Source organism: Microplitis demolitor, chromosome 7 (assembly GCF_026212275.2).
Source record: "Microplitis demolitor isolate Queensland-Clemson2020A chromosome 7, iyMicDemo2.1a, whole genome shotgun sequence".
Taxonomy (NCBI): Eukaryota; Metazoa; Arthropoda; class Insecta; order Hymenoptera; family Braconidae; genus Microplitis; species Microplitis demolitor.
The window spans coordinates 5,032,473-5,053,007 of record NC_068551.1 but is presented as its reverse complement, the minus strand read 5'-3'; the positions used below and the strand labels follow the sequence as shown (position 1 = coordinate 5,053,007).

At 31.0% G+C, this 20,535-nt stretch overlaps 1 protein-coding gene across 1 annotated transcript in view; it reads left to right on the top strand.

Annotated features, from left to right (window-relative positions):
* The first annotated feature begins 4,146 nt into the window (after window positions 1-4,146).
* LOC103569568 (uncharacterized) overlaps window positions 4,147-20,535 on the top strand; it is a 29,267-nt gene continuing 12,878 nt past the window's right edge. Inside the window, exons 1-2 of the mRNA XM_008546914.2 lie at window positions 4,147-4,184; window positions 7,208-7,320. Of these exons, the coding sequence (XP_008545136.1) occupies window positions 4,147-4,184; window positions 7,208-7,320 (151 nt within the window). The remainder of the gene's footprint in view (window positions 4,185-7,207; window positions 7,321-20,535) is intronic.

Genomic DNA, 20,535 nt, shown 5'->3' with positions numbered 1-20,535 from the left:
TTATGATGGTTTCTTGGTTGTTGGGCAACGAGGTTGATTATAAAGATTATTTTTATATTTTCGCTCTTTTTTTATTATCACTGCTCAGGTCATAAATAAAATTCAATTCAGGCTCAATTCACCTTATTTTCTATTCAAGTAATCGAATCGTAGACGATTTTCCGATAAGAACTTAATTTTTTCGACGCATAAATTTTCGTCAACTTTTAGACTTTTTTTCATCATAGTTTGAACTTATTCATATTTTTTTTTATCTTAGTTTGAACTTATTCTACTTCACTTCAAGCACGAAAGCCATTCACCTTACTTTTGATTTGCTGAACCAAGTCAAAAGCAACCAGTATTTTTTAGTGTAAAATGGGTTTTTCGCCTTTTACCTTAATTTTGACTTTGTCGCCTTATAATTTAACTCGAATGAGTCTAAACCAAGTCAATTTCGACTTGATTTAGCTTTCTTTGTCTTAAATCGTGACTAAGTAAGTCAGTTAAGTCTAAAAAAAGTTGAGTTTGTCTTTACGAGAAGAAAATTATGGGAAGTTTTGCTAAGCACTATGGGAATAGTTTCCATAATGGTATAAGAATTGTACCCATATTATTATAGGGATGGTTCTTATATATTATGGGAACCATTCTTATTATGCTATGGGAATAGCGAAATAAATAAATAGGTTCTATAAAAGTCACGCGGTCTTTGGAATTAATGATTAATTTTAATGACCGGCATAATTGTGACAACTAAAGTGTCTTTGATTCTAATCTACTTTAACATTAATTAAATAAAATTTCAGTGGCTGATCCGATTATTAAAAGTTAAATCAATTTATCATTATTTGAATCAACGGAGTAATTTAATTATTTCATCATTTAAATTTCAACGACAAAGAAAAAGCTATTTAGTTAAATATGATTAAATTATTTTAGAGTACTATAAGCACAAGTTTCCAGTCCATATTCACTAATTAGTAGTGAATTTCACTAATTGATTTTCAAAGAGTGGATTGATCCGTTTTGCTTACCGTGATATACAGAAATATATACAACATCTAAAATAAGAATATAAGTTTATACGTCAAAAGGTTAAAATAATCTGGCACGTGATTTAATGTGATATGTTTATCTTTTCTTAATAACGTCTTACGTCTTATGTCTATTATCGGTAAATTCCCATTTCCTTCAATAATCCATGTCACTCATGAGCAATGACTCACTTGTCTGTTTTTATCACGCAATCCAAATCTCATCCCTACTCTCAATTATCTTTAACCTACTGGACTCAGTGCAATCAATAGTTTTGTGTGCTATATATATTTCAACCGATATCAATCTCTTATTTTCTTGTTATTATAAAAAATATTTTTTCAATTGATTTTCTTCTAACTCTTCCATATGATTTTAATATTTCATATTTTGCACTATGACATTTAAACAAAATTTTAAATTTTTGTCTAAAGAAATTGTTGTTGTCAAAAAGTAGACGAAATTTTTTTTTTCTAGAGACCTAGATCGTAATTTGTTAACGAAGTAACTGAATTCGCTATCCTATTCCTCGGTCCATGGTGCACATAGCTTTTTGATGAATGAGTTGTATTCAATACATATATGATTATTGTATTCAAAAACCTGTATGATCTAAAACCTGATTTATTACAGATAAGATCAAATTGTTCTAATATTTCTGGAGAGTCGATGTGGCCATTTATGATTTTGTAGAAAAATATAAGGAGTAACTTCTCTTCTGTAGGAGAGTTCGTTGATCTTAAATTGATCATACACTTCTTCGACTTTGATATTTAATCCCTTAGCTCCTTTTAGTTACTTAAACAATCCCTTATTAAAGTAAATATATCTTTTTAATTAAAATTTCCAGATACTCAATTAAATCAATTGTTCCTCAGTTCAATTTATTTCTTAAAAAAAAGAAATTTGATGGTTTTTGTATCAACTTATTTACAGTCACACTACACAGTGCAGATTAATCAAATAAAAATAATTGAAAACTATATTCAATGAAAAGAGAAATAACTTTCATGTCCACATAATCGTTGATACATATATCGGTCGTCGACACTGAAATCAGCAATACACCTAAAGCATATATAGTACACAGTACATACATTGTAGAGGATGTTCGAACGCAGAAAGCAACATACATGGATAAACGTGTTCAACGCGCTAACAATTCAGTCGTGGTTACGATGCTATTTAGCTGCTACGCCACGCTGATTACTCTCTCCCGTGGTGGTAGCATCAGCATCAGCATCAGCATCAGCATATCACTAGGAGTAGTAGTATCAACAGACTATACCAAACTCCTCTTGGACTACCGTACTTGAATCCTGTCCTCTAAAACCCCCTTTGACCGTCCTACCCTCTCCTATTTAGCTGTGTGTAGTATCCCCGCCGGAATTCCCGGATTTAATAGGAAGATCAAACCTCGTACTCGGGCGTTATCGGCTCGATACTTTGATGTCCATCCAACCTACTGCAGCGGCATCGTGCTAATCCAAATTCCGGCGAAGCGAAGCTTCCAACCCTCCTCTCTAGTTCACTAACACTGTTAACATTTTCAACAGTACAGTTTCCAACGCAATCCAATAAATTTCAACGCCCCCGTTATCCCATTCCATATCCACCTACAGCCTCTTCTACATCAGCTCTCCATCTGTACCCCTCCCCTCCCCTTATTCTCTTCCTCAACATCATCGTCAAATCGCTATTTACTTTTGTACCTTTGTATCCTTTTTCTCAGTACGACAAAAGGTGTCGCTTGTCCAGCCTTCAATAGTTACCGGATATCAAAAAAGTTAAGATCAGAGCTGAATCATATTCTGATAAAAATACGCTGCCAATGACATGACCCAGTTGTCAGGAAACTAATTAATTTAAAAAATTCATTTTACAAATAAATTTTATTCCATCGATTTAAAATAATTCAAATTTTTCGCGCGTAGGTCCCATGCTTTTAGCGGCAATCCATGCGTTGTTTAAACATCAAGTATTTTTGACACCCATTATATTTTGTTTGACACCCAATACACTGTAAAAAAATGATACTGAAGTTTTCCAATGTCTAATAATTTTTGATTTTTTTTTTAAAAAGAATAAATTATAAAAAAAAAAATATTTAAAAAATTGCACCTGCAGTTTTATAAATTTTCTACACGTGCATATTTTTAGTTTATTTTTTTTCGTAATTGATTTGTTGAAAAAAAAATCTGAAAGTAGTTAACTGTAAGTATTATATTCATTTTTTAGCGGAATATACTTCGACTACACTCATATTCGAATGCACAAAAATCCATTATTTCCTTAGCGATCGCGTTTTGCCTGCCCTTCTCCTATATATAATTATAAATACACATATATATGTATGGATACTAGTGATGTAGTGTATGATGTGATATACCAGAAGGCCTATACCGTATATTGTCTGAATAATATACAAGAGTTTATTTTTGTCTACAGTTGTGTAGCAAAAAGGAGGCAACGACGACGACGACGACGACTACAAGTACGACTAATGTATAAGACAAGTACAGCGAACAAGACTTATCCCGGAACTTCATAATTATCTAATTACGTCTACGGAATTTTCTAGTTGTCCTATCCGATCGTATTCTATATTCGATTCTGGTATACATACTATACAAAGTAAAGAAGAGAAGAGAAGAAAAACGCGAGAAGAGTAGAGGAGAGAAGAGAAGAAGAAACTGCAGATAAAATAAACGACCGGGAAATAAATCACGCTTTAATATTACCGAGGGCTCTGAAATACGAAAAGGTTTGTTATTTGCATTCTTTGTCTCTTCTCACTTCTCTCACTTCCAATGTTTGAATATATAGTTTGAGAACGAGAAAAAGAGAAAGAGAAAGAGAGAGAAAGGAAAAAAAGATAGAGAAAACGTGATCGCGTTTAGAGTTCTGCTTCCTACCCCGCTATTTATTTCTGGCCCGCGCGACACTCGTGATTCTTCGTCCGAAGAGACAAGATAAAAAATAAAATAAAAGAAAACAAATAAAATTTTAAAAAAAAACCAGATGCGATGAATAAAATAAATACGTTGAATAAAGAGGGACGTCGAAAAAAAAAAAAATGAAAAAAATAGTGAGCATTTAACTATACAATTTACAATATCTTTTTGGGGGATGAATCCCCAAGCATTTCCAGAAGCTAAAGGTGTAAAGTAAGCGCGTGGAAGGTAGACAGATCTCGGCACTTATCGTCCGCGAGATAGCCATTAACGGAACTAAAAGCCTCTCCATATATCTCAGCTTCCACAACCCTCTCTTGTTCTATTCCTCTCTCACTCTCTCTATTTATATTTCTATCTCTACCTTTCCGCTTTTACCATACACCATTCTCTCGTTCTGATCCCACCCCTTTTTGGGGTTACCATCACCCTTGAGAGATAGACACATCACAGTCCGTTGTTTGTCGGAGGCCCCTTTTGTTTCACTTACTCACATATATTAGTGCTACACCAATACGTATTTTTTTACCCTCGATTTATTTATTTATTTTTTTTTTTCTTCGACTTCTGTCTATTTTAACGGATGATATGCCAAGTATTAAATTGGCAGCCGAACGATTAGCTGTCGGTATTTATTTTTATTATATATATATTTTATATACAGATACAGAATATAGATTTTTATGTTATCGTTATCGGTAGTAATTATCTATAAAGCTAAAAGTTTAGCGTTGAGTGCTCGGAAAACATCAACATTTCAATCGTAATCCCAGTGACCGATGAAATAGCGCTGATTAATTAAAAAAATATCGAAAATCTATACAAGCAATAACATAGTAATTGACGGGTAGACAGACAACTCGAGATAATTATTGATTTTATTCTCATAAACATTAGTATTTCATCAGTTGGATATATATATTTATGTACGGACATATATATACATGTACGCAAATATTTTATTCATTATTTTACTAAAAGTATTTGCTGATTGGTTAAATATGTATGTAAACACGGAGAGAAAATTATGGTAAAAATTACCATATGTTGTGATAGGAATTCCCATAATATGAGGAATTTATAAATGTTATGATAACCATTACAATAATAGTATGGGAACGATTACCATAATTTATGAGTTTATTCCCGTTCGCAACTGATAACTGTTACAATGTGAATATGGGATCTGTTCCTATGTGATTCTGAGAACTATTCCCATGAGTATAGTAATCATTATCATAATTCAGTAACCATAGGATATAGAAACTATTACCATATTTATAGAAATGGTTCCCATGTATGGAAACTTTTCTCGAAAATTATGAGCGCATATCCCATAATTTGGTGTGATTATTACCGTACCGTTATGGGTTGATATTTCATAATAGTATATTACACACCATGGGAGGAAAATGAGACATTCCAACCCGCGAGTGCGATTCCCTACCCGAATCGAAGGTAATGATGGCAAAAACGTGAATCAGGATATCCTACTATCCTACGTGTCGTATATACTATTTTTCACCAGATCTGCACCTGAAGGTTTTTTTTTTTGTCTCTGTTTACAGGAAGAATAGCGCACGCGCATGCGCATTTGTTTTCTCGTAAAAGAACGTCTTTCTTCCCTCTAACAGAGCAGGAATTCAAACTTTTCCTAAAAGTATGGTGATAAAAATATATATAAATGTATGCAAATCGGTCGGTCAAATAGTATATTGTATGGCAAGGGGTGAAATGAAACGATTTCGGACCAGGGTGAAGTTAGCTGCACGAGCTGTACAGGTGTTCGAAACAAGCTAATATCATTCCATTGTCTCGGAAAAATATGTGTTGCGAATGCTTTTATTAAGCGGGCAAAAACAAACTTTCTTTTGTACCTAGGAAAGAAACAAATAATGTTTCTGCAATCAAAAACAGTTTCACTCCTGAAATGAGCTGTGATATTTGTTATTTGTTTATTAGGATTAGTAATTTCAGATCACTAAATTTATTTACGTACATGACAGTTCTGACTTTAGTTAAATGTCATAAAAATTAGTGTGAATGATAAATAGTGCATTATTAATTCTAAAAATCACAATTCACACATACGTTAATAGAGGATCCCACCATTGCTCATATATATACTTTTTTCCTGATTTACTGACCCTGAAACTTAAGGTTCTAATGCATGTAATCATGAAAAATGCAGAATGTAAAACAGAGTGAAAAATAATCTCACCATGGTTTAGCAAACTTCACCATGGTCTAAAATCGTCTTGTTTCATGTCTTGTCACACAATATACTAATATGTAAAAAGAATCACACCGGTTTTGGCTATATAACTTGATAATAATTTAAAAACAATTAGTTTTTTTGCCTTTTTCATCAGTCTACTGAGAAATAGAACAAAAAAAAAGTTGCAAAAAAAATGCATTTTTTAGTTTTTACTTTTTAAAAATGTATACAATTTTTTATCTTAAAAGTTATTAAAAGTTTTATAGATAAAATTTAATAGAGCTTTACATGTATCATGTTTTGTACTCGTTCGGGATAAAAAAATAAAAAGAAAATATATAAATGTTTTGAAAATAGAGACTCATTGGAACATAGACAAATTGAATAAAATAAACTACATTCATCTGTTCCTAAAATAACGAAAAAAAATAAAAAAAAAAAAAAATAATCTGTTTTTATACAAAATACATTTGTATGAAACTGATTTTTTCCTCGTATATTTTTACACTCATAAAAATAAAATGTAGAATAACTGAATGTTCGAATTTTTTTTTTTATTTTATTTTAAATACGACATATATTATTAATTGCTACTACTTTACTTTTTATGTATTATAGACGTTTTTATTCCTAAAGGGTTGTTGCAATTAATTTATAATTAATACTGTTCAATTTATCTTAATTGGTTGGAAATACAGATATAAAAACTATGATATTTTAGAATCGGGTCAATAAAGTTATTAAAATACTAAAAGCATTCAATATTAGAGTTTTTATACTTTATTTTAATTAGGAAAATAGACTCGTAATTATTTTTTTTAATTTTAATTATTTTACTTCTTTAATGTACGTAATTTTTTTAATTTGTACGTAGTAATAATTTTTTTTACGTAACATTTAAGGCATTAAAACCGTCGAAAAAATATTAAAACGTCATTTAATTTGGGATAAAAAATACATACGTAAAAAAAACACTTTTTGTTATCTATAACTTTTAAAATTAACGATTGCTGTTTAGTATAAAAGCAACCGCAATCTCTATTATTTCATTAGTAATTTCTGAAAAATATAAAAAAAAATCATTAAGTATATTTATAGATATCAGTACTCTACAATTGGATATTTTAAAAGGTTAGTAATTATTAATTTTTTTTTATTTAAACTTAAAAATGAAAATAATTAAGGTCTACGTACATCTAACATTTAAATTATTTAGGATGATAAGAAAATTATCGAACTGTAACATTCAAAAATTTTATTTCAAAAAGATTTTGGCGCCTTTTCTTATATGCTTAAAATTGCAACAAAGTTACCATTTTTCAATAAACTATTTATAAAATATTAATATTTCAGATACATTGAAACAATGATAAATTCGAAACTACTTTTGCTAATGATGTTCATCATCATTTCATTATATTTAATATTAATAACATCTGCTGAGAAATGTGTGTTGGGTAAAAAACTTGACGGATCATGCGATGAAAAAGCTTACTATAAATTTAAAAAATAATTTATTGTTTTGTTTGAATATTCTAATTTACAATAAAAATAATAATCAATATTGTAAGCATATAAAACTAGCCTGGGTCAAAAATAAAACTTGATTTAGACTTGGTTTACCAAGTTGAAATTTGGAGCCATTTTTCACAAGACAAATTTAACTTTTTTTATGGAGATATGAAATACATTGAGTTTTCGCTTTGGTTTAGACTTACTAACTGGCTAACTTAGTCATGAATTAAGACGAAAAAGTCGAGATCAAGTCGAAATTTACTTGATGTAGACTTAAATTATAAGGCGACTTAAATTATAAGGCGAAAAAGTCAAAACTAAAGTGAAATAATTTTTATATAAAAGTTGAAAAAGTTTAAAAAAAATTAATTTAAGTCGAAAAAGTCAAGATCTTATCGAAAAATTGTCGGCAAATCGATAACTTCAAAAGAAAATAAGGCGAAGCGAGCCTGAATCAAGTTTTATTTTTGACCCGGGAGAGCATGACGGGATACCTCACAAATATGGTAAAAAAAAATTTTTTTAATATTCTAAAATTCAAAACTATATGAAATACCCGAGATCAAAATTTTTGAAAATTAAAAAAAAAAAAATTTAATAAAAAACTTTGAAAGTGAAATAAAAGTGTACTCCAAAACTACACGGAGAAAAAATTAAAGGAACTGTTCCTAGTACGTTTATGAAATATCATCCCATACCGTTATGGTAATGATTACTTGAGATTATGGGATATGGACTCATACTTTTTTGGAAGGTTTCCATAAATATGGTAACAATTCCTATCATTATGGTAACAGTTCCCATATCGCATGTGAAAGAATCATGGTAATGATTACCATATTCATAGGAATAGTTCCCATAAGCAAATAGAAACCAATCCTATAACCACATTGTAACAGTTCCTAAGCGTGTATGGTAATGGTTACCATAATATTATGGGAATGGTTACTATAATATTATGGGAATAGTTACCATAATATTATGGGAATGGTTACTATAATATAATGGGAATGGTTACCATAATATTATGGGAATGGTTACCATAATATTATGGGTATGGTTACCATAATATTTAGAAATTATAATAATTTTTTTTTTGTAATGAGCGTTTTTTTTGTATATTTAATCTTTTTGTGAAACTATATTACAATAAAATATTATTTTTAGTCAGATAAAAATTAATTTGTAAGTAATAATAATAATAAATAACTTCATAATAATTTACACTGCAAAATTCTATAGAAAAAAAAAATTATTATAATTTCTAAATATTATGGTAACCATTCCCATAATATTATGGTAACTATTCCCATAATATTATGGTAACGGTTACCATAATATTATAGTAACCATTACCATAGGTACATAGTAACGATTACCATAATTCCATAGGAACTATTCCGATACCGTATGGGAATTATACTCATAATTATAGGAATGATTACCATAATATATATGGGTGAGGTTCCTATAATCAACATTTCAAAAAAACCAGTTACCATGCAGTATGGTAACCATTCCCATAATATATTGTAACTGTTACTATAATTTTCTCTCCGTAAGTGTGTAGTCAAAATTAACACACTTGCCAAATAAAATTGAAGTGTTCTAAGCAATCCTCATATATTTAACACACTGTGAAATGTGTTTTGAGTGACAAAAAAAAACTATTGGTTCACTTGGTTTTGGGGTTAATTTGAGTTTTCTGTTGTGCTACAAATTCTGTGTTTAAAATAGATAAAAATAAAATACATCTGATTTTCGAATGTCACAAGAATAACTTGATTAAAATTCCCATCTTGCTCTGCCCTTCCCCGTATAACTTTATTTATTTAAAACAATTACCATCTATAAACAAAAAAAAATCCACTAGAATAAATCCATATAATAGTGAGTTGATCCCTGCATAACAAACCGCATAGTTAGAAAAAGCAAATAAAAATAAAAGTAATCCGTGGTATGTATATTTTGCTCTAGTATTATTAACGGTTAAATAAGGGACAAGGTTTAGTGGGTGGAAGGATGCAAACACGTCCCTGCGGTGTACGTGGCAAGAGCATTTGGTTCAGCAGTCTCTGATAACATCTCTAATCACGGCAACGCCGGACCAATCAGCACTAATCCCAATGCCTCTCTATGTACCTCAATCCCCGGTATACTCTCTCGCCTAGATCGCCTAGATGCGAATCCATAGTCCACATACTGGGAAACTAAATTCTCCCCAATGCAGCATCGGCACCGACACACTACACTACATACTACAGTACCAATAGCTAACCCATTCTATACCATAGACCGCCATCATAGAATTCTCTATATATCTATCTATCTATCTATACATCTGTATATATATCAGGTATTCGCATGCATTTACTTCAATAGTATACTACTATATACAACACTAAACTACACTAGCTAGCTAGCAAGCAGAATATAGCAGCTTGCTGTACCCTTTACTATATTCCTCCTATATCGTCCTATCCTCTACACCTCTATGTCTATACTGACCATAGATACATACATACATATCTGCATATATATATACATATATATCCCCGTCGTCGATTTCCCGTTTCCGGAATTACACGTATTGACGTATATACGTTTACCACGAACATAGTACACGATTCTGTTTGGTTTATGTCTAGGCGTGTCCGCCTGGCTATGGCGGTCAATACTACTCTGGCATATACTGTAATGTTGTTGCTATGTCTAATTCTAAAATATCCTTTCATTTTTATACAACTTTGATAGCAATAAAAAGTCCCATAAAATAGAGAAGTAGAGTAGAGCTGATTTTGGCCACTTTAGGGACAGTTTTACACACTTGGAAATTTCATATAGAAATTTAATTCGAAATTCAGCTTACAATATCATCAATATTATTTATAAAAAAAATATACCGATAATAATCTATTGATCATTCATTTAATCAGTTTTAATTTAATTATTAAAATGGTGACGCGGGATAAAGTTAAAATCAGATATAATTTTAAAACATAGATTTTCATGAAATATATGTCGATTTGAAAAAATTTTTGGTTGAAAATTTATATCTAGAGACTTTTTAATTGTGAACTTAAAATTTTTATATTTTTCAGTACTTAAATCATTGTACACAGAAAAATTATTCTTGTTTGAAATGCTATGGCCTCATTGTAATGCCGACCATGTTGGCCACCTGACGGAAATTGAAGTAAACACATGCAAAAATTACTATGACCATAGTAAAATTTAGTGTCTACAATAAATCATACAATCAATGGAAATTTTACTATGGCCAATAGCATTTAAAACGAGAATAATTTCTCCGTGCATCTAAATAAAATGCGGGAGTTAAGGTGGTCTATAAATATAAAGCTTTTCAAATTAGAATTTTTTGGTTTTAATTCAAAAGATCGAAGCTCTCTATTAAAGAAAAAAAGTCTCTCAAAAAATTGAACTTTTAAAATATTTTTCAGATGCATCTTATCTGTCACGAAAAAAAAAAATAAGTCAGTGAACAGTAAAATAAAACGACGTTTCTTTATTTATAGTAATAAATTTTTTAATTTGATGATAAAAAAAAAGTGAAAATCAAAAAGATTGACATCTGGACACACTTGAGTCGTATAAATTGACATTTAAAATTTATTGTTCATTGTAAGTGATAGTAGAGGAATTTAAATTTAACATTTTCACGGAGTTAAAAAAAAAAAGTAGGAAATTTATATTACGATTAATTTGAAATGTATGTCTTTTAAGTTGATGTGCATGACTATCAGAGACTATCAGATGGCTCGTGTCGATCGCAATCTTTCATCAGTTGTTAGTAGCGGTACGCGTCCCATTTTGTTATTTCGAGCGCGTCCCGCCAACTCAACTCCTCACCCTTCAACTCGATAGACTAGAGTTTCAATTACTCGCGCTCTCGACGCGTTTGAGTACCTCTTCGCATTTCATAGATAAATTTTTGTTTCGTTTAATGTTCACGCATGATAGCATTTACACTGATGTGATGGCAATTCTCTCTTTCTTATTATATATATATATATATATATATATATATATATATATATATATATATATATATATATTACATGTGTACTTTACTACTCTACTAAAGTTGTTTTTTGTAAGATGAAAGTGAGGAAAGATAAGTGATATCACTAAAATCCTAAAAAAAAAAGTAATAATACTAATAATAATTACCTCGTCCTTCTAAATACACAGTTACAAATTTTGTGTATTTGTGTTGAAAAATTATGTAGTTAAATTTTGTGTTAATTTTTAGCACAAAAATCTGTTAATTCAACACAAACCGTTTGTGTTATTTTACTTTAACAGATTTTTTATGTTAAATGATCAGAAAATCTGGAATGTAACACATTTCTTGTGTTATTCGAAAATTAACACAAAATTTGCGTTGTTTAGCTAAACACTCCCGCGCGTTTCTTCTGTAGTATAACCAAGCAAAGCATTGTAGCAGCATTGTCTGCAAGGAAACTTGGATTACAATTGATTTTCAATTAAATATAATCAGAGATAACTTTAATATTTTTGTGATCAGGTTCAATGATTTTTTTATTCTCATTTTACGGGAGGATAATTCATAGCTCCGTTTTTTAGAAAAATCACTGAAAATCGAACTATTGTTTGCTAAAGTGACATAAGTTGTACAAAGGTTAGATCAGTATACTTGAGTTGGTTAGGTTATGTGCTTATATTTATTAGTTAATTTTAACACGAAAAGTCTGTTAAATTTTCACAAATTTTCTGTCAAAGTAACAGATTTTGTGTTCAATCATTTAACATAAAATTTATGTTAAAGATCAACACAAACGCAATGTATTGAATTAACACAAAAATTTGTATAGATCGTTTGCAACACATAATTTGTGTTAAATTCAACACAAAATTTTTACCTGTATAATTACTATATTAAATCTAATTAATATATAAAAAAATTGTGTGTCAAAAATTTATTGATAATAAAAAACGAATAAAAAAAAATAAAAGTATTAAAAATGCATAATTTTTAATTCCGCAAATACTTAAAGTTAAATTGATCTTTACAGTGCACTAGTGACTTTGAAGAGTGGACGAAGAACCCATTGGTTGTGTAAACGATTTTCCTCTTACCTCGTCACCTTTTAACACGCATCATGTTTGCTATGTTATGTTCGAATTGATTTGTCAAGGGTACTACTCTAGGGCTAAAATATATAAAGACTAGAGTATACAGGAGTACCGAAATAAACTCTGTACATCAGACAAATATAGAATATAAAAGCACTAAAATACACGTACGAGAATAATACTGTCCGTCCGCACAAAATGGACTTGAAAATCTAGTACTTAATTTTTTTTCTTTTCTTATTTTTTTCCCTTTTTTCTTTACCCCTCGGGAGTAAGCTTAATCGACAAGCGTGAGTAAAAACATGTGGCGTAATCATCAACATTTTTTACAGACTTCAAGACTTGTAAATAAGTCATCAATGTTTTTATTTTATTAATTATCTCAGCTGCTAAATTTCGTAACCTAGTAAGAGCCAATTTTTACTTTGTTTCGAATTAGTCTTCGGAAGGAAAAAAATTTATCTTTTCAAGGTCTCAGAAAGATATTTTAGTAATAGTAAAATAAAATCACATAACAAAAGATATCAAAAAGTAAAAATACCAAAATTAATTCCTGACTTTTTTTTTGATAGGTTTCGAAATTAGGCAGCCTCGATTGTTTACTTCTATTATCATTGAAATTTAATGAGGCAAATCTGATCATTAACTCGCAAACTTATTGATTTCGATAATTGTATAATCATGGGATTCTGAAAAAAAACCATACACGGTCTAATTTTTTGTTTTTAGTCGTCCAATATATTTTATTTTTCACTGATATCAAATTAAATTATTCTGATGACATCAAATTAAGTTATACTGATAACATAGAGAAGACATGGCATATATTATATTTTTCTTATTTTATCGGAGAAAAGCGAAAGTTTACTAAGTTGAAAATTTTAACAGTTTATTGTCATCTAAAAATAAATCCTAATTTTTTCTAAGTCCCAATTTAAACTCATTTTGCCTTCAATAATAAATAAAGCTAAAATCATTTCTAAGTCCCAATTTTGAACGGATTTCGTTCTCATTTAATGATATTCATGTTAAGGGCAAAATGAGACAACCAATTAGTAAAGCTGTTTAGGCTTAATTGAGGCATCCAAAAACTGCCGAATGAGTCCAAAATCCATTGTTGAAGTCCAAATCCGGAATTATTTTTCGACTCAGGAATCCTTTACACTGAGAGGAAAAAGAGTATATTTCCAAGTAAAATTTCTTAATTTAAGTATTAGTTTACCGAAATCGTGCAAAGAAAATATTTCCTTAATTTTAGTAGAAATGCATCGTCTGTATAAATTTATGAGTAGATTTAAACAATTAAGATAAGAAATTATCTTTTTTTCGCGCCTAGTTCAAACGCATTGCGAATGATATAAATAGATTCATTTTTCTCAATATTTTGCAATGAACAAGAGTTGAAACTGAAAAGACAAATTCAAGTCAACACTTTTTCAATGATACCAAATTTACTAACATGTCAACAAATCGCGATATTTTTTCAATTACTCATACATATTTAATGCTACAGTATTAAAAATGTCTAAAATTCATTGCAAGTTCCATCCACATTTGTCATGAATTAGGCTTCAAAATACTTGTCCTAAAATTACAATAATTTTTTGTCATAACGTAAAATTTAAAACAATGAAAATTATCTCCAAATAAAATGATTGACATTTTTAAAGTAAAAATAATAGTAACAAAATAGACTCGATATCTATATTGTAAAAGTGAGTTGACTACTTTATTTAGTGAGCAATTGATGCGATCGTGGCTGGCCGTAGCATCTGGCGATTCCCCAACTCCCATCGGCAGTTCTTCGGAATCTTCCCCCTGTATATTGCTGGCTCTAATGATGTATGACGTACATCTCGCCCACGCTAGTCGTACTCATTTGCTCAACGTACTCTTAATACTTGTGTGTATATATGTATATATGTATATATGTATACGCACCAATGTATAGTAAGGGTCAAGCGCTTTGGCCGTTTTTGCTGACCCCTAAAAATTTCTTCTAGATACAATAATATAGTAATAGTTATAGTGCTAGTAGTAATACTCTATACACCCTCGGACAATGCAATTAACGTTATTGCTTAAATTTAGAGCGGCTCAAAAGACACATATGGTTTTGTTGGTTAGAGAAAAGTATTCTATACACAAATGATCGATTTTTAAAGAATAACTACGCTGTAAGTGTATTTTTATTTAAAATGATGAATTTGTTTATTGAAGAGTTCGAAGAATTCAATGAATGGGCAAAAAAAGTGTAGATTTTTTTTTCTTGGGATATGGATGGATGGATATATGTAATGTTGAGATAGATTAATATGTAAGGAATCAAAAGAGTATGATACTTAAAACACTACACATGGTTTTAATAATTGATAACCGAACAGTGTTATGAGAACTCTTGGAAATCTTGGAATTTTAGTATAATCGTTTCATTCTCTCTTTATTTTAATATGAAAGGTCTCGATGTTGTTAATGATATATAGATCTTGCTAGAATTTCATAATATAATTATATGTAACAAAAAATATTACGATGAATCGGCTTAGATGATTTTTTTTTGGGTCATGTTTTTGGTTTTGTCATTTTTTAAATAGATTTTATGGGGATTTATTTAAAATCATAAAATTATATAGGGAATTTAAAATATATGTATAATTTTTTCACATAATAGAAGACATTTTTTAAAAGTTAAATGGCTAAAAACTATCGCTATAAATTTAAAAGTTTTATGAAGATGTTGTTTAGTTTTATAAAAATAAAAGTATCACTTTTGAAATGGCGCTATTTTCAAAAGTAAAAACAGCATTTTAACTAACCACAATTCCTTGGCAATGATCAACCCATTCAAATGATTCATTTGTACTGCCAAATACTTGGTAAATTGCCGGAATTCATTTACCATATTCTATCGTATTATAAACTTTTAATAGTTCCCCAGTAAATGTTGCCTTACTATTTCAATTTTAAATTCAAAAATACGCTGTAAATAATTGAGAATGAATTTGGGGTGATTGCGGATTTTATTTAAATCCGAATTCATTCCGTTACTCGGAGTTTAAAAAATTATCACTAATTATAAGGAATAAATGAGGAGTTTGTTTCTTCAGCTGAGTGATTGCGTAGTGATCAGAATTTTATTGCAATCTGCATTTACTCTGATTCGGAGTTTTAGTATTAAAATAAACACCTTTTAGGAGTGAACTTCATTCCGAACCGGATTGTTTATATTTAATTAAACTCCCTTTCGGAGGAAATTAAACAAATAAGCAATCATTCGCTACCACATTTACTCCGCGTTCATTTTGCTAATTTTTTACAGTGTAATTAAATTAAAAAACAAAAAATTATTTCTCATTGGCAAACATCATTGAGTCATTTTTTTTTACAAATGTCTTCATTGCGATGCAATACCATTGAAAAAACTTTTTTTTTCCGCTTCTGTTTTTTTTTATTAAGGAATACTATGATGTTATGAAATTGCACTGAGAGAAAAGTGCATGGTTGTGCCCAGGTCAAAAATAAAACTTGATTCAGGCTTGCTTCGCCTTATTTTCTTTTGAAGTTATCAATTTGCTGACAATTTTTCGATAAGATCTCGACTTTTTCGACTTTAATTAAATTTTTTTCAACTTTTTCAACTTTTTTCATCTTAGTTTCAACTTATTTGTATATTTTGGTTTTAGTTTGAACCTATTCGTCTTTACTTCGAGCACGATAGTCATTCACCTTACTTTTGACTTGCTGAACCAAGTCGAAAAAAAGTTATTTATTCGCCTTACTTTCGCCTTAATATATCAAAATTATTTCACCTTAGTTTTGACTTTTTCGCATTATAATTTAAGTCGAATAAGTCTACATCAAGTCAGTTTCGACATCATTTAGACTTTTTCGCCTTACATTTCAAGTCAAATAAGTCTAAACCAAGTAAATTTCGACTTGATTTAAACTTTTTCGTCTTAAATCGTGACTAAGTAAGCCAGTTAAGTGTAAACCAACGCGAAAACTCAATGTATTTCATATCTCCGTAAAAAAAAGTCGAGTTTGTCTTGTGAAAAACGGCATTGCACTCAATATTACTTTATTATCACATTCAAATAAAATTTATAATTTACTTTTATCATTAAAAAAAAAAAAATATTTGTGTTGAAATTAATTCCGTAATTAAAAAGACTTTTATAAAACTACGAATTCGTATCAACAATTTTTCGAAAAATGACTAAAAAAAATTTGATTCTATGTACAATTTTCAAAATTAGCTGATTAAAAAAAATAAAAATTAAATAAAATTTTTTTTTTTAATAAAATTATTAAAAAAAATAATAATAATGTACATCTTTTACAATGTTCCATTTTTTGGTAATGTCATCGAGCAGAGCACGTAACCCATGATGGATGCTAAATAAATCTTACTAAAATATGTCGTTACAACAACGTGCTGGTACGTAAATCCCTGGTCCGTATAAGTTATTCTTAACTTGAAGTCACAATATATAAAGCAATACCTGACAAGCGAATATATTTATAAAAAAAAATCCAGCATAAGAAAAAAGCAACAAGAGCCAAAAAGAGAAAAAAAAACAATAATAAATCAGTAGCCTCATAATTCTACCGTTAAGCATATAATCTTCCGGTAGGATTACCCAAAGATTTGAGAAATCGGTTAAAGCTGTAATATGGATAAGATAAATCCCGGGTTGGAATTCACTACATTAGTAGCATTGGCAAAGGGTTGAAACTAGCTCACCTTAAGGATAGCGCGTTACATTCGATTTCTCGATGGCTAACTCAAGTTTCTCAGAGTCTAAAGTCTCAAGACATATCCATTGGTGGTATCTTGTTGAAGCTCGTCCACTCCATATAGTCCACTTACATACACTGCCAGCAACAGAATATAGTCATAGTAATAGGTTAGGAAGCCAGCTAGGTAGCTAGCCCGAGTTGTGTGTTCGGAAAAGCTCTATACTACTCTCAAGTCTGCGCACTCGAGTGTCCAGTAACTTGGTGATCTCCAACTATCCACCAGGATTACCAACTATTCCCGAAGACGAGGCCATTTGGGATTAGAGCTCGCCTTCCATTCCCTCTATTTCCCATTCCTTCAGTCTATTCCTCATGTGCTAGTGCGCTACTGCTCTTTCTATTCTATAACTCCCTCTCATTGCACTCTCCCTTATACCCTATTACTGTATATGAACAATATATATATATATATATATAGATGTATGTACAAGTTGTCTATTTACTTGCTCGGTTGGTTGGTTAGCTGCTCTTTCTTCGTTTCTCCAATCGAACTCACATCGAAGCTTCACTTTCCGACCAACAAGAGGCTCCTTTACGACAACTTTGTTGTTGGTCTGGTTGGTTGGTTAGCTGGTTCTCTCTCACCATCCTTACAACCCAATATCAATTATAAGAGAAGACAAAGAGCCCACAATCACGACCGAACAGACCTTGACGGATCAAAGCTTCTAGACGTCTCTAAATCTAAATCCGGGGATCATCACTTTTTAGATAAGACTGGGATAATACTCATCGAATTAACTGCTATCTAAGTACGCTGAGTATTGGACACTTAAATGTCCTTGAAAGATGTTAAGTTTCTTTGAGAGAGTTGTATGCAGTATAGATGAGGAGGGCTGCAAGTACAAACCGTCTTCCTTTAATCCACAAATTACCATAAAGACTGTACGATAGTTTAGTCTGCTTTCGAGCACTTCCTGTCTCCGCATGTTGAACCTCTACTCATATATACATTAAACATAACTACATATGCTTATACGCAAATATAAACACCCGCCATAAGGCGCTAACATTTTGTGACGACGCGAAAACCTCCGATCTCCAAATTTCCTTATATTTTTTTTTTTTAACGAACTTATATTTTTTTATTTACATCGACTCTCCAAGACGTTATTCGTTTTCGTGAGATTTTATCGTCACACTTTAAATTCACCGCTCGACTAGTGTAATGTGCTATAGTTTTATGTTGTGTGTTGTATGATGTGTAAAGTTACGCACACATGGAATAAATTTTACAATAGAACTGAAATCTAGCTGCGATATTAATCTTCAAAACGTCTTTCACTGCTGGCTTTATTATCGTGAGTTAAGTTTCCGATAACACGAAAGGGAAACTAATGGATGTTATAAATTTGTGATTGAAAACTGAAAAAAGTAACTTTTTTCATTTTGTTAAATATAAATATTTCACAAATAAACTAGACAAAAGTGTAAAGAAAAAAGTTTTGTCTGTTCGCATGCCTTGACCATTATATACGACTGTAGCATCCCCTTGGATAACCCCATGGATTCTCATATGCACTTAGTTTTCATTGCGCTGACCCGTCGGCTAGTAATATAATATATTTCGTAGTTTGTGGCTCCCCACGGAACACAGTTCACTAGCGCATTCCTTCTTTGTACTATTATTGACTATATATATAAATACCGAAGCGAGTGCTTTTTCGTAATAGCATTTCCGCCCCTCTTATTTCAACACTTAAACTATAAAACGTGAATTATTCCAATAAACTTTTATCCCAATGATAAACAAATTTTTTTATTTGAATTTCAATTACAGAAAAAAATATATAATCACTTATTGGTTAACACCATAAGGGGTAGTTGGGGCAAGATGGGCTGTGTTCAAAATTTGGGTGAAAACAAAAATTTTTATTTTATTAGTTTTTTTTTTCAAGGTCCATCATACCCCGGAAAATTTATATAAAAAAAAAATCTTGAAGTATGCAAAGTAATCAGAATTCACAAAAATTTTACAAGTGGGTCATGTCCCAGAATTTGTTTTTTTTTCAAAATTATTGTAGAGGAAGTGGGGCAAAATGGACCCCTTAAAATTTTAAGTGCCTCGAATGAGTTAGGAGTGAAATGGGTACCCAAAAGTTTAGAGGGCCCATCCCCCCCCCCCCTTATATAAATATGTTAACTTTGTTGGAAATAAACGAAAGCAATTTATATCTGATGCTCAAAAGTCTGAAAAAAAAATTATTCGCTTATGTGGACCATCATGCCCCTGCTTCTTGTGTACAGAATTTTTCATTTCTTCAATTGATATTCAGGGGACCGATGGCATTGACACATATGCTCATCCAATAAAATTTTCACGAGGTCGTAGCCAGCAAGCGTAGCGGTTTTTCATGAAGCATCACCACTCCCAACAAGTAAGTATCAAAAAATAAAGGGGATTACTTTTTTTTCCTTTTTTTCTATTAAACCGTGATTGTTTATTGACGAAGTGGACCCTTAGGGCGCAAAGCACAGACAGGGGTGGTTATACTACTGAGAAAGTAACTGACCGGTTCGAGACATCTATTACTTTGTTGTTTGCCTCTTTGGCGCGAACCCACACCCCCAGTGTCCCCAATACATCTCTTTACTTTGGGTATAGGTGAATACTCTGTAGTATATACGTCTAAGAAAAAAAGAACCTCGCGATTTCTACGACGATCTATAAGAGGGTGAAAACTTGGAAAGAAGCAAACACACGGCACCCGGAACGAGAGTGAAGAAAATTCGTATAAGCAGACTTGAGATAGACAAGGATCCAAAGCACCGGTCAGTTTTGTCCCGAGTGTCCAATGCTCGGGGCCATAGATCACGCAATATCAGTTGTCAACTGAGTCGAACAGAGTGCCAGGGAATGGGAACAACGACTACCACTACAACTACATTTACGTTGGACTACTCTGGACCTGG